The sequence below is a fragment of the Lissotriton helveticus genome, chromosome 4_1 (genome assembly GCF_964261635.1).
Source record: "Lissotriton helveticus chromosome 4_1, aLisHel1.1, whole genome shotgun sequence".
NCBI classification, from domain to species: Eukaryota; Metazoa; Chordata; class Amphibia; order Caudata; family Salamandridae; genus Lissotriton; species Lissotriton helveticus.
The window spans coordinates 1,123,603,217-1,123,619,560 of record NC_136063.1 but is presented as its reverse complement, the minus strand read 5'-3'; the positions used below and the strand labels follow the sequence as shown (position 1 = coordinate 1,123,619,560).

The 16,344-nt window shown below is 40.5% G+C and overlaps 1 protein-coding gene across 1 annotated transcript in view; it reads right to left on the bottom strand.

Annotated features, from left to right (window-relative positions):
* LOC144828117 (band 4.1-like protein 4B) overlaps positions 1-16,344 on the bottom strand; it is a 568,471-nt gene that overhangs the window by 139,019 nt on the left and 413,108 nt on the right. Inside the window, exon 8 of the mRNA XM_078686237.1 lies at positions 12,738-12,815. Coding sequence (XP_078542363.1) covers positions 12,738-12,815 — 78 coding nt within the window. The remainder of the gene's footprint in view (positions 1-12,737; positions 12,816-16,344) is intronic.

Genomic DNA, 16,344 nt, shown 5'->3' with positions numbered 1-16,344 from the left:
TACCCACACAAGTAACTGAACAGTCACCATTTACTACCCACCAGAAAACTCCTCACTTGCTCACTGCTTCCCAGATTAGTTGCATTCTTGAAAATCAGGCATTGGCAAAGTCAGTAGGTCTCTGCTTTAAGTATTTGAAGTAGTAGCTTTGCCAATGCTTGTTTGTACCAGCATGCGTGAACTCATGCACACGTACGGCCTGCAATCGTTAATGCCTTTGTGAATAGGTCCCAAAGTTTTGAATCATATTGTAATCAACCCACAAAATAGCTTCAATAGAACTTTGGAGTAATTCATGTTCTACATGGCTACTAAGTACCCATGGGTACTTACATAGCTTAAACATCCGCGAGTGGTGTAGTGAAGTGACCTGACACCCATGTGGCATACAACGGGTACAGAATTTAACCAATACATTACTCCGTTATTCATAGAACAGACACTGCCCCCATTTCCTGCACAGAAACAAAGATTATATGTTCAGAAACGCTTGCCAGACATTTTAGATTTAATCAACTCTGAAGGAAGTGATATGCTCCTCTACACTTCTCTAAAAGGATTTTACTGGGGGATTGTGTAGTGTAGCAGTGAGTACCAGCGACGGGTAAACTTGGCTGTCGCGTGCGTACCAGTCCCAAAGACGCTGGACAGTAGCCCTTTCAGAATGCACTAAATACTCTTTATACAGTCCACGAGATTTATTGGTTTGTGTGATACTAGCATCAAACGTAAACATCTCAAAACAATTCTGCATTCTACGGCCGTGTTAAAACAGTAAATGAAACTGGTGAAAATCACGTGGCAGTTGCCTGGCTCTTGTAAACCAAAAAATAATAAAGCAAAGAGCACAAAATGAGATATTGAAGCCGGAAGCCAAGCAAGCACGACCACGCTAATTAGAAACAGATGGCCCCTGCGCCCTGCTGCTCGTTCCCGCAAGGTGGATGCCACCACACACACAAGTGTTACAAAAGTACAGACAGATTCCAAAAGGTTATCTCCTAGGGAAGCGCATGCGCACTGCGCTAGGCTCGACCTAAAAAGGGTCAATTTTCACACAAGTGAAGTACCATTTATCTCAGAAGACTTTGGGGAATGCGGGGTGGGTAGAATTTTGTGGATCCAGGCAGATTCCAGAACTTTCCACCACAGAAATGTGAGGAAAATGTGTTTTTTGGGACAAATTGTGAGGTTTGCAAGGGATTCTGGGTAACAGAACCTGGTGAGAGCCATACAAGTCACCCCATCCTGGATTCCCCTGCGTGTCTAGTTTTAAAAAATGTATAGATTTGCTAGGTTTCCCCAGGTGCCGGCAGAGCTAGGATTCAAAATCTGCAGCTAGGCACTTTGCAAAAAAAAGGATCAGTTTTCACTGTAAAAATAAAGTGTGTCCACGTTGCATTTTGGGCCGTTTCCTGTCACGGGCACTAGGCCTACCCACACAAGTGAGGTACCATTTTTATCGGGAGACTTATGGTAACACAGAATTTTAGAGCAACTTTTATCACCTATTGACTTTTGATGCATTTCTGCCTTCCAAATGAAAGACAATATGCAAAAAAGAAGTCACTTTGAAAAATGACCTACGATTCTCACGCTAGTATGGGTACTCACAATTTCGGAAATGCGCAAATATCTACTGTTTCAAAACTCTATATTTTGTTCCAATTGCAGAAATACATAGGTGTCTTTCATACCGATTTTTCCATGTATATATTTTCCCAAATTAATTGGTATATACCCGGTACATAATAAAAACCATTGCAAGATGCTGCTCAGTTATTGGCTCCGAGATTGTCGGGTTCTTGGTGAACCTACAAGTCCTATATATCCCCACAACCAGAAAGGTCCAGCGGATGTAACTTCATATTGCTTTCAAAGAGCTGTGATTATTAGAAGAAGTTACAGGTAACAAAAAGTTGGCACAAATGGCTGCTTTTTTCAACAAATTTTCAATTTTTCCTATATTCAACTGTTAGTTTCTATAAAGAAACCTTGAATTCAGAATGTTGTCTACTTTTTCAAAATGTATAGCTTTCCAGAATTCATTATTGCTTTCATACCCATTTCTACCATTAACTGGAAGAAGGTTGAAAGCACAAAAAATAGCAAAAATAGGCAATATCCCAGTAAAATGGCAAAAATGTGTAAAAAAATATTGCTTCTCTGACAAAATTCTGTCAGTCCCTGAAAGTTGGGGAAATGGTGATTCCAGCCCCACAAACCCTTTGTTGATACCATTTGCAGGAAAAAACGGATGCTTTCATTTGCAGCACTTTTGTCCCATTTTCAGTAAAACATTTTTTTGCTGTATTTTGGTTAATTTCTGGGTTCCCTCCAGGGGAATCCACAAACCCTGGGTGCCTTTAGAATCCCCATGATGTTGGAAGAAAAGGATGCAAATTTGGCGTGTATACCTTATGTGGTCAAAACGTTACAGGGGCTTAAGCACGAACTACCCCAAATAGCCAAAAAAATGCTTAGTATGGGGGGAAAAGGCCTAGCAGCAAAGGGGTTAAGATACTGTCTAAGGACATTGACTTGGTTGTATTACCTAAGGCATCTGATATAGCAGCATCTTGGCCATATGCTACTATTCATTTCCACTCCAGTGGTGGAGGAAGTCCTTAATTCAATCAACGACCTCCGTTGTGCAGGCTATAACATCTATGAGAAATTTTCTTCCCTTCAAATCTAGTGGATAATTATTGGGAAGAAGCAAGTAATCAGCTTAACTCCCAGGTTAAGCAGAGTATGACTAAGCCAAAGAACATAGATTTTCATGGGATATGAAAGCCATCTGGGTAGAGGGATTGAGAGAATTGCCATAACAATGTCAGCAAATGGAAGGCAACTATATTCAAAACCTATTGACCGGCAGGAAAATTATGAGCAAGATTAGAATTGGGTGGCGGGTACACTTGGTTCAGAAAACGTAGCAGTGAGACCTCTATTTCAATAGTCGCGATGCTGGTGATGCTTCGTTTATGTCATGGACTATTGCTGGTTTTTAAAAGAAACTCAAATTCTTTAAGGTCTATTTTAGATGATAAAAAAGACTTGCTGCTTACTGCCCTGCAAGAAATCTGGAAAATGTATGAATTTGTTTTGAAAGATTATGTTGTCTTTAGTGTGGAAGCAGTCAGGGGAAAATTAGGATGGCTGGTGTGGGGATTAGCATTTTTGGTCTCAGTAAAACATAATATACCAACACAAAGAATTTTTATGGAGTTACAGGAGTTCTTAACTATTATAATTTTGGGGTTGGGAAAACAAAGGATTCCTATGGGAGAAATGCTTGGTCAGATGTAGTTATGGTTAATACTTATTTTTCACCACAGAAAAATCAGAATAGACAACTATTGGTTTTGTTAATTGAAAAAATTTGTGTAAAACTCCCATTAAATCCATTTTCATTATTGGGAGATTGGAATCCAAATATTTCTCACAGACTGTTGGAGGGTTTGTAGCTGGAGAAAGACAAGGGATAGGGAATCCCTTGCCAAGTCCTTGCTCATACAACGGGTGATGTAAAAGGTTGGAAATTAATTACTATTTTGGACCGTTTGAAAATGACCATTATCAACGGAAGGTGTACAAGTGATCAGCTGGGGAAAAACACGTTTGATAATGGGAAATCAAAAAGTCTAATTGACTACACTATAATCTCTTTTGGAAGAGTTTATAGAAGTAAAATATCTTGTAATTGGGGAGGCTTTAGGTAGTGACCATAAGCCACTGTTTCCCACTTTACAAAGTTCAATAGGTTTTAGAGCTAGTTGGCAAAATAGCGCTTTGATTAGGGAGGAAAATAAGCATAAGGTCATATGGTCGGCTGAACTAAATAAACAGACTGTGGACAGGAATAATATTCTCTTGAGAAAACAAGTTTACTGCCAGCAATGTGTTATTATGGTGGAATATGACAAATTGATCTCTTCAGTCACAGAGCTGACATCAATGTCCTTTAATTCTGGAAGTGGCAGTAAGGGTATATTTGGATCGCCTAAGGAACAGGCAAAGAGTGAGTTATATAAGAAAGTAGAAAAGGCCTATAAAGAGGGTAGTTACAATACAATGGCGCTAAAACATCAGTGTAGAAAGGAATACAGACTAGAACTTAGGAAAATTAGTTGGAGGGGGAAGGATGTTGCCTGGACTAGAGTAATAACAGCGCTCCATATAGGGAGAACTAAAGAGTTTTAGGATGCAGTGGGTAGTACATTAGGGACACTTGACTAAGTGTATGTTACAATAAAGACTGCATACATTGGTTCTCCAGCAGCATTCTTTAATTCCCACAGTTAAAAGTATTAAACAGATAATAAGAAAGCTAAAAAGCTCAAATGTTCGGGGGCCAAAGGGGTAGATGGATTATCAGTGGATATAATAAATCTTAACCCCAGTTCATGAGCACAAGAACTGACTCAGGTGGTGGGAAAATTCCCTAAGCCGGTTCTAGCCAGAACAAAAGGCTCTCTACTAAAATGAAATGAAGTGGATAAACTTAATCTAATGCCAACAGTGCTTACACATAAACAGGCAGTTATAATGACCTGTTTAGATCATAGTGCTATCCCAGAACAGGTAACTGTAGCCTTTTTGGAGTTATTGGCGGAATTTAGAAATCAACTGACACGGTCATACTCAAATTAAAAGTTCCAACCTGAACGCTGCACAACATGCACTAAGGCATTATCTAATCTGCACAAGGCCCTACGCATGGTTCCTTAAGACATCTCCATGGTAAGAAGCCTATGGGTCAAATACAAGGAGGCAAGAGAGAGGCGCCTCCTCTCTCAATACTTCTCTATGCAGATGATGCAGTGCTCTTAGCTAGGCTTCCTTAGGCGCTGCAAAGGCTTATAGAGGAGTATATTTGCTTTAATGGACAGCCTGGACCTCAAAGTGAATGAAACTAAATCATACATCATCATCATGGGGATGCGCCCAAATAAGAAATACAAAATACAATATACCCAAGTACAGTGTCGAAATATTTAAACTGAGAGCCAAAGCAGGACACAGGAGATAGGAACTTCCAAAGGTATGCTATTAATATAGATCCTGTCCACCGATACTGGCCACCATGGCCCTCTCAGCATCCTCCTGATTATTGCCTATCACTGACTGGAATGGGTATGCAGAGGCTGTTGTCAGGTTCAGGCTGTCTCTAGACCTCTTGTGCTGTCCTTTTGTCAGGGACTGTCCGGGACTACGTGGGGAACACAGTCAGGGACTTGGGCAAGGACTGGAAACTGGGTAGAAAACATCACACAGGAAGAGGAGTACAGCGCTGCCCAGGATAATATAGGGAGTCAGAGGAGAAAAAGGGATCCAAAGGGGACGCCTGTACAAGTGAGCAAGATGGGTCAGACTCAGAAAGGAAGGGCACTCACGAGGCAATTTAGCATTCAGACTAACTACACACAGGAAAGGCGTGCAAGACATATATATGAAACAACATTAACAATAAAGGGGGTGTGGGGTAAAGCATTCAGGAGCTCCACACGGTAAGACTGAAGCTCAGTAAGTTTCTTACCCACACTTGCTGTTACAGATACTGACTACAAATACCCACATGTAGGTTATCCATGCAAAGGCAGGGTCTGTGGAGCTTATACCTATGGTGATGTTATAAATGTAACTTAAAGGCAATACTCACAGTGAACAAGAAACACCACCTAGGTAGTCAGCTGTGCCCACAGATCCTGGCGATCAAACGGGAACACGCAAGGCAGTAACAGAAAGGGGGTAGAACTAAACACAAGCACAATAGATAAGGAGCTAGCAAGGAGGAGTGTTTAAAATTAAAGGAAGGAAATCACAGGGCACACTTGGCAGAAAACAGGTAACAAACATACACAAGGCAACAAAAGCAAGACAGCAGAATAGAAAGACAGAAAACTAGAACTGGAACCAAGGAAATGGGATGAAAGGGAGGGACTGGAAAGGGATATACAGAAGGTATACTAGAATAGTGCAGGTTAAGGAATCAAGAAAACAAAGAAGCATAGAAGGCAGTGCAGGGGCAGGATGAAAAATTAAGCAACGGCGCAAGAGTCAAGGTAGCACTGCAGGCAGTGCTGGTTCAGGAACAGGGAATTACTAAAGCTTTAACCCCTTCAGTGCTAATGACAAGGGTAACTCGTCATGGAGTTTCCATTGATTTCAATGGAAAGTCAATGGGAAGAGGGGGATGTACCTTAGCAGCCAAGTGGTTAAGGAGTGAAGGTAGCACTGCAGGCAGGGCTAGTTCAGGAACAGGGAAATTAATAGAGTTCAGGAGTAAAGGTAGCACTGCAGGCAGAACTCGTTCAAGGAAACAGGACATAGCTACAGCTCAGGAAACAAGGAGTCAAGAGAGCACTGCAAGCAGTGCAAACCAGGAACAAGACAATAGCTGAAACCCAGGAACAGAACACAGAATAACTACAGCTCAAGAACTCAGGAAACAAGAGCACTGCATGCAGTGCTAATTCAGGTACAAGGAATAGCTATAGCTCAAGAACTCAGGAAACATGGTAGCACAGCAAGCAGTGCTAATTCAGGAGAAGGGAAACTGCTGAAGTTCAGGAACAAGGAATACTAAGGCTCAGGGGTCAAGGTAGCACTGCAGGCAGTGCCAATTCAAGAATAAGGAAAACAGCAGCAGGTCAGGAACAAGGCATAACTAAAGCTTAGGAAACACTGGAAACAAGAATAGCAAAAGCTCAGGAAACACTGGAACAAGGATCGGTCTCACCGGTATACAGCTACAATGACCAACCTTGGCCTGAAGGGAGCTGGGGCTTAAAAGAGCTCACAATAATCATATGCATCAGGTGTGAGCAGGCTAGCAGCAGCCAGCCACAGGTGAGCTGAATTCCTCCACCCATCCTTGGCCTGCAGGGGTGGAGACAAAGCAGTGAGCAGGGAATTCTGGGTAATGGAGTTTCAGGCATGAGTAGGCTGGCTTTCACAAAACCCGGCATGGATTGGGAATGGATGTCAGTTTCCAATAAGTGTCCAAATGGCTGGAAGTCAGGATATGGATGCAGGGGAGGGTCTGGAAGCTTATTAGAAGACTGGAAAGTCCCACTATGCGGCTCCCCAGCCATTCCTTTAGCTTTGAGGACCTGGAATAATCTGAACTGTCACTTGTAAGCTAGAGTGATGGTTAGTAGTTGTTTTGACAGCGATGACAGGAGCGATGGGTGGTGCAAGGTGCAGTGATCTCCTGGTCAGGGCCCTGGCACTACTTTTTCTTTACAAATTAATCACTACTTTTGAGTAGCTTTGGTCACAGTAAGCAGCAATGTGGAAATGCTCAGTTTGGGTCTGGGCAGCACAGCTTCTTTTCCTTGCTAGTTTATGTGTTGTTGTACCAGGCCTCTCAGACTGACACATGCTCTAGTCAAGTTCAGCACGTCTGTGCAGCCTCTTACTCCTGGAAATGTGAGAGATTTAGGTTTCTGCCTGAATATGCATCGGCCGAAACCATTTATGCATGCAGAGGCAAACATTTGTTGGCATTAAAGTAGAAGCCAAAAAAGCAGAGACGTGGCTCTCAGGTTAAGCCACACAACTTCTACATTTATGAGACCAGGCCAAAGCTGTCAGGTGGTAGCACACAGTCAGCGTTTTGGACACAGCTGCACAACATCTCCCTCAAATGCATGGGAGCTGGAGGTATTCTGCAGGGGCAATACCAATCAATGAATTCTTAACTGGATACGGGGTGATCCCAGGCCAATGACCTTGTCTTGAAGGAAGTTCTCCCATGGAGTGTTTGGGACATATGCCGATGTCCAAGTTCCAGTGGACCAAAGAGGAGACAAATCTTCTTGACTATGTTCCTGGTAAGGTCTCATGGAATCATAGGCTAGTCATCAACTTCAAAATGGTGAACAAGTTACACACTGGAAATACCCCAGCTGACCTTCCCAAGGTGTCCCGGGCCCTATCGCACTGACATACACCTACTTGCATCTATCAGTTGTCACTGGCAGTTCCTCTGGTTACTGAGAAGGGAGACCACCTTGAGTTCAAAGTGCTGTCATCTGGCCTGAAACCTGTCTACCATGTTTTCATGAAGGCCCTGTTCTTCAACATGGCCCAAATTTATCATCAGAAGATAGTGATCTACCCATACATGGGCAACTAGTTATTGCACGTACTCTCTCCTGTGACTGTGGAAAGAGTCTGAAGAAACAGCGGAGTAGAAAAAACATTAAAATACACCCCACGTGTAACAGTACTTCTGATTTGCATTGAGCAAGCAAATAGGGCAAGTCCAAACTTCCCTATAATAGTTTGGAGTTTGGGGGTTACCTATGGGGTTTATAAAGCCCATATCTCCAGTCTCTCATACAATTTCTCAGTTTCTTCCATCTCCATTTTCCAGGCTTCTATTTTGCCTGAATTCCTACCTGACATTCTTTTCTTCCATATATCAAAATTATTTTTCTGCCATACATCTCATACTCCATTGTTGCATGTTTTTCCCCGTTCCTTTAGTGCAGAATTTTGTCCTCCGACCTTTCTTCTTTGGTCTTCCATCTCTTTGCTCTCTCATCTAATCTCTTCCCCCCACTGATGTTGTGTTAATCTTTTATTTTCACCTATTTGTATTTACCTTCATTTTCTTTTGTATTACGCCCTGATTTCAGTTTTCCCCTTCCCTATATTCTGAAATTGTCTTTTCTTTCTATTCTCTTTCCTTTGCTGTTCCTCTTCCTTCACTCTTCCCATGTCTGCCCTTTCTGCCTTAACTCCCCTTCTCTCTTTCTTTTTTAATATCTTTTTAGCATCTTTTTCTTTTTTCTCTTTCTTTCTTCTCCCACTTTTCCTTTGTTTGCTCTTCCTTCTTTTTCTTCTTTTCACCTTTCCTTCCCTTTCTCTCTCATCTTTTCCCCTTCAATAATGTCTTTCTTTCTATGTTTCTTTTATCATCCTCCCATTTTTCTTCTGCTTTAGTAAAGTTTCCCTACTTTTTTATTCTTTTTCATCTGAGCTTACTTGCTTCTTTTTTTCTTGCCCACTTTTTACTTTGTTTTACCCTTCTTTGAATTCTTATTTTGCTCTTCGCTTTTTCTTTCTTTCCTTTCATACTCTCTTGTGTCTTCCTTCTCAGTGTTGTCCTTCTTTCTTTATCCTATGTTTATTTATTCTTTCTTTGGTTTCTCTATTTATTGTGCTCTCCCTTTCTTTCTATTGTCATCATTTCTCTGTTCATGCCACCGAGCCTGGTCCCTGTAAGAGCCCTCTTATCCCATCTCATGACTGTCAATGGTAATTTCATTTCTTGTTTTTATGAATGTCTGCTGCAAACGAAAGAGGCTCCTACACAACAAAGCAAAGTTGTGTGGGACCGACCCACTGGCCCAACAGGCCCAGTAGCAAACCTCCCCCTCCCACTTTAGCTGACAGAGCAGAGAGTGATGATTCCATTGTGGAGGATCTTGTACGGCTCCTCAACAGAAGCAAATGCCAGACAATTCAGTCATTGAACCATAGCTTTCAAAAGAGCACAGTTTCAATATACAACCTTCTCAAATCTGCTCAGGTTGTGCAGTATAAATCAATAAAATAAAATGTACACCTAATTTCCATCATGGAATATAGTTTTTAAGTCAATTGCATATGTCTTCATGGTCAACAGAGGTTGAGACTGTTGAATGGCTATGTTACAGTTAAAAGAAAATATTAACAGTTGGATCACCATCTTTTTCACTTCAACATCAACATGGCAAGATGCCCGTAAGCCTGAAACCTCATAAAATGCAGCAGGAAAGAATCCAATGCTATCTTTCACCCTGCTGAAAGGACTGCAAGGGCCTAAAGAAGCAGAGCCATCATGATGAAGTTCACCATCTCCCCTCTAATGCTGTAAATGAATGGGGGGAAGACAAACAATCGCTCACTGAGCCACTGCAAGATCAAGGCATCCCATGCTTCTGGATCAACAAACCTTGTGCCAAAGGGTGACCAAGAGCATTATCTGGGTTTGAGGAGGGATTCAGGAACAAAGCCTAAGGTCTCTTGCTGATGCTCAGAAGCACCAAAGGTTAATATCATGCTTTCTCAGAGCTGGGAAACACCCAGCTGAGATGGGGCACATTGTCCAGGCAACAAACATGAACAGCCATAAGGGAAAAGAGATGATTTCGGCTCAACTTCTTGGTAGAAATCCCAGGAAGCCTAAGGGCCAGGAAGAGTTTCTCCATCCCTGTTGATAAAGGCAGTTAATATCATGATGTAGAAATGAACCATAACAGCCTTCCCCGGACAACTTCATCCATATAGGGAATGCCATAGAACCTTTACAAACTCACCTGAGGAATTTGTGAAGAGGTGTGCCTTGATCTATTTTCTGTAAGTGAGCTGGGTCAATATTTTGACATTGGGGATGGAAAATTCAAGGCTTTGTTGTTCACTCCAAAGTGTTTTCCTCCTGTTGAGATTCTGAATGTAGATACTTGAAGAAGAAGGGTCTCAAGACACCTTGACCGTTTAAAGTTCCAGAGATGGTGAGTAGATCTGCTAAATATAGATGGGTATTTTCCTGCATGGCTTTATTGAAAAGGCAGCAGATTTTAAATTGTATTCTACCAATGAAGAGGTGCCAACAGCGGACATGAAGTGTGGGGGTGATGTGGTTGAATTTATTTGTACAGCACACTATTCTACCTCCCAAGTACAGTGCAGGTTTAAGTGGGGCAACGGTTTGTTGGTGGGCTCATGCCTTTATGGTGTCTTTGGTTTCACATCTGTAGATAACGAGCAAATGGACAACTGTTTTGAGATTATGTGAGGAGATGAGGTGGTGCCTTTTCTTCAAGATGTTGACAAGTCTGAGGGGCAAGCGAAGTGTGAACTTTAATAGTTTTCACAGCAAAACAATCTTCCCCATAGAAGTATTCAGCATTTCAATTCAGATGGTCATTTTGACAATAGGGATCATATAATTAACCTTCAATCCGCTGATTACATCACTAAAAATATTGACTAGCTGTATCTCAAACGCAGCATTTTAGAATAAATTGATGTATGCATTTTACTTTAGGCCTTCATCATCCTTATTTCTTCTTATGCATGTTGCTGTGATGGTGGATGAAGTTGCCCCTTGGCTCAATACTGTTTCTCATCATAAGCTGGGTTTGATTTTTCACAGCTACCATGAGATCATTCTTCAATGCCTTTTTCTTCCATTGTCTTTGGTGGATGAGCATGCTTGGTACACACTGGCTGTGAGGCATTCTAGCCTTATTTTTCTTTACAGGTCCAAAGCTTTCAGGAACTTTATCACTTGTTTGTGACATTTAGCTTGGCAGGTCAGTGACACAAAGCATCTAACATGACCAGCAGGTGGATTGCTTCCAGCAATGCATTTGCATATTGTTTAGGTGAGGCCCTGCTGCCTTTAGGGATTCAGGTAAATATGCATGAGTGTATGTATGTGGTATAGGAGAAACTGAGTTTAAAGACTGTTGAGTGCACTTCATGGCCTTTCCACTGGGAAGGGCAGCTTCATTAGCTGTGATATATGAGAATCCTCTTTCTGAGATATACAGAGCTGCTACTTTCTCATCTCAGCGTATGTTTGTTTACCCCTTTCAGCTTGCGACTTTAGATGGGGACAGAAACTCTTTGGTATTGAGTATCCTCTAGCCAATTTTCTTTTTGAGTATTTGTAATTCCTGGAGCATATTGTTTATTTCTTTAGTACTTATTTATTTATTAGTTTGATATTATGCCAATAAGGTAATACAAACAATTCATATTTACATGCAGCTGTAAAATGTATAATACCTCCAAATACATATTATTCATTAAAACCCATTTCATATATACCTGATAAATCCATGCTCAGAGCTATACAATTAAAAGTCTATGACTATAATTGATTCAAAGTAGAAGCTGTTCTGAGTTCTGGGAATAAATAATCACAAGGTGTTGCAGAAGGTGTTGCTTTATGAAACATTCATTGGGGCAACACCGTAGGTTATAATATGGTGGTATGCCTCAATATTAATGACTGGGTTAAGTAATAGGGACCTATAGGTAATGCTCAGATTATTAACCGCTAATCTTCATTACGCCTAGTCAAAATTTTCCTCATCTCCTTCACTCATTCATTGCAATCCACCTAACTAGTCTGTTTGGCCCTTGGTGTTAGGCTGGATTGATCAGACGAATACCGCAAATGTGACCCCTCTATAGAATCCAGTGTTGGTTGGGTGGTGCTTGTATTCAGAGCACATTTCGGCAAGTTCCTGCTTCAGATGTGGAGTTTATCCTTAATGACTGTGGCCAGGAAAAACTGGACTAAGAGTAATGAATATTACCAGTAAATACTTCAAGCATTTGCAAGTAACTTTTGAAACAAAAAATATCTCTGAAATATATAGTGGATGATTTCTGGTGTGTGAAAGTAAGTATTATTAGTAAACAAAAAAGAAAAAAAAGTAATCAGATAAAAGTATGATATTTCTGTAAATAGATTGTGGGGAGGCATATAGATTGATTAGGTTAGTCAATTGATCCAATATTCAAAGGCTGTCAGTTCATTATGGATGAACTTTAACAACAAAATCCTAAAAGCAGTGTTGCATACATAAATACATACAGATAACACAAGCTAAAAAGGCATTCTAATACTGTGAGATCAATGTTAAAAAAATAAACAGTTGATCCATTCAACTCTTTAAACATAGAGAAGTTTATATATATCCAAACAATAACTATGTATTTACCATGGGTGTTGCTTCTGTGAAGTCCATGAGCAGGTCACCTGGCTCCAATGAATATGAGCTGCTTACGCTTGTTGGGCTCTAAATGCAGAAACAAATGATGAATATAGGATTATTGGTTAAGAAGGTTAACAGGGGATTATTCATAAGAAGACAGTGATGTACTGAGAAAAAGCACAGTTGGTATGAAAGGATGGCCATCTCATTCACCGTCGTCAGACACTGTTTCCAGTACTAGTCTTTCAAATGGCAATATAATTCAACCTGGGTGTTGTAGTCGTGGCTTGATTCTATTAAGCCAGTTGCACTAACACAGCTGGTACTAATGATGACATCAGTGAGGTGATCACACTGGTAGGAAGAGATAGGCATATGTGACAATTTAGTTATCAAACTCACCAATCTCACTATTGACACTTGGATGATACAAACATGATATATGCTGCTAGAGCAGAATAGAACTCTTTACCTCTATGTTGACAAGGGCAATGGCACCCATCCTACTCTGGATCAGAGTTTGGATTAACACTAATCTTACTTTGAACCATAAAATACTTAAGGACTGCTTAAACCTAGATAAGGCTAAGGACATTCAATGGTTAGCATACATCAAGCGGACAGTAATAGAACTGGGGCGTCCAGGGATTTTTTCAATCCTTCTGGACTGAAAAAGGCAGACCTGACTTGGGTTAAAATTAACTTCCCTAAATACAAGGAACTTGAGCGGGAGGAAAAACAACTAAGTAAACCCACTGTCAGGGCCCACTATATGTTAATTTCCTGCCTATCCGTTCAACCATACTTAGCATTTGTCACTAATCCATTCCATAGATGGCTCTTAACAAAAGCTCCGGTTTAATCAGATCCATACGGTCCTAAGCGAACAAACTGGGTGGACCAAGCCTGAAAATGCGGCCGTATGTAAATGTGATGATTTTTCATCACAAGACACTATGCACTTCATGCTGTTTTGCACTTTCTATCACGATGCCAGAAGGACGTTTATTGTTCCCCTGTTGAAAGAGAAAGCATTTATACAGGCTAAACCTGCTTTACTTTTTTGCTACTATTGGAATCACCTGTAACAATGTATAGTGTGGCAAGTTTTCTTGTTGCATCCTTTCGAAGTAGGAAGAAGAGACTTGCATTGTAGTCATGGGGGTTTTCAGGATAGCTGTATTATATTGACTATGAATTATGGTTTTTAAATGAGGAAACCTTTTATATGTTTTTATTGTTATTATATTATACTTGAATGTACTGTATGCATTTTATGAATTGTTGAATTTTTTTTATTGTGTATAGCATACTTTTATGAATTTTTGAAAAATCGAATAAAGTGGTTATGATGATGATGACAAGGGAAGAGTGAGTAAATAGTGATGCAGCCATCGTATGATCACCTCCAGAAACACAATATGGGGTTTGTCCAAAATGTATCTATTGGGTGATGGTGTTAGAGTCCCAGGATTACCACTGGCAATACCAAATGTTTCTATTTAGAGTCACCATACGAAAATGTACCACATGTGTGTGTGGTGAAAATCTTGCATAGATCGTCTCCCTTTGGAAATCAGAGTTATATCTAGTTGTTCAGATGTTTTATAAGATTTTTTTTTAACAAACTCTGTAATAAATATTGTTTAATATGCTTAAATAAAAAATTTAGAAACTCTGGTCTGATTTCTGAAAGTACCTCCAAAAAAAAGTCACCCTTCACCTGAATCCTTATAACCATTATGGCTCTGGTATTCAAATTCATCCATGAATTTGAGAGGTCACTCCCATCAGTCTTAGAAATGCGCCTTCGGAAAACAATTATACTTAAGCTCATTTATATGAGAGTTGAAGGACATGCTCATGAACTATCAGTGTGGGACTACATCAAAGGAATGGTATTAACAATACTGGAATTTGTGGAGGATTCAATTAACTGCACAAGAGATTTCTTGGGGGCGGTACTAGCAAATCAGTCTTGACCATGCTCGAGTGAGAACAGTCCTGCCTGAGCTGCCAGGTCCTTTCTGAACGGAACACAGGGAACCCAATAACGTGTTTTCCCTGATTAGGGCTTATCAGTCAGTATAGCTTGGTCCCTGTGTCACAGTGACCACAGGACTCATGTCTGGGCACCCCTTCACACTTAGGGTATCAACTGCAACAATAACAAGGACATTGATGGAATGCTTCAAGTAATCCCAGCCACTGGCAATTGCTCGGGCTGGACTGTTCCCAATGTAGCAGAGTCAATTCTGATTTGCATATGGCAGAGCCCAAACTGAGGTGCCATGGTGTGCAAAATAACTATGGACTGGGATGCGGTTACGAATAATTACCTTAACTAAGTTTAATTCAAGTTTTCCGTCCATTGCTTTTTGTATTCTTTAGTTTGTTACCCTAAGTGAGACGGGTATGCCCAGACATGGGTCCCATGTTCAATGTGTCACTGGAACTTAGCTACACCTGGCTGATGAGACCTAACTATGGCGAAAATGGTCCTGGGTTGCTTGTGTTCCAATTACAGGGGATACCTGGTCTGGCAGTTCGGGCTGGACTATTCCCACTGGAGCAAGTCAGGAATTATTTGCATATGGCTGGGTCAAAACTGAGGTGGCATGGTTTGCAAAATGATAATGAACAGAGATGTGCTCTGAGTAATTACCTGTGGCTGAGATTAATCCAAGCATTCCATCCATCACTTTTTTATATATTTTACTGGATTCAATAGGAGCAATGCAGTCCTCCACCCCTCAACTCAATCAACACTCAATATAGCATGTTGAGTAATAACATATTTGAGGAAATGGGGATGGGAAAATGGAGGAAACGGGGTCGCTAGATAGCACTACACTGACTTGTCACTCTATGTGGCACTGACATCTGCAGTTTGGAATGGATATTTAAAGACTAAATAGGGTATCCTGGTAATCAACCAGGAATGTTCTGCATTAAACCTTAACATGGAAAGCTTATGCCATAATGATATTTCTGTGTAACTAATTCTCTATGGTTTTGCTATAAGAAGTAATTATCTACCAGCTCCCCGTCTCGATTGGATAGCTAACTACCTCAGGTTTTATAATATGCACCTTGTGCTACTGATTGATTTAGAGTGTAACTTGTATCTTTTGCAACAGAACAGTCATTAACAGTCATTAAAATTCAATGAGAAATATTCTAAACAACTGTATCACTTACTAAATACCACCTGTACCCTGCATGCACATTTATATATACATAAAATAAATAATCATAATCACAATGCTAGATGTTTTTTCTTTCATTCATGGAAAAAAACAAATTTTAAAAAAATGTAAGCAATCCTAAAAGTCTTAACCTACTAAGTCCAAATGTTCAATTAATAGTTTGAAGTTTGTCTCGTAACAATACATGGCTGACAGAATATTTCTTTGTACTATATCTGTTCTTCATCAAGAGCTCAAGAAAGCTAATTTTCTCCCAAAGCGAGTTATAAATCGATATGTTAGGGTTCTGGCTACAGCAACATTGTAGCACAATTGCATAGCAAGGATGGGATGTTACACAAGAGAATGTATACCCAATAATAGAAAATGGCCGATACGATCTCAAACCATCATGAGAGTTCAAG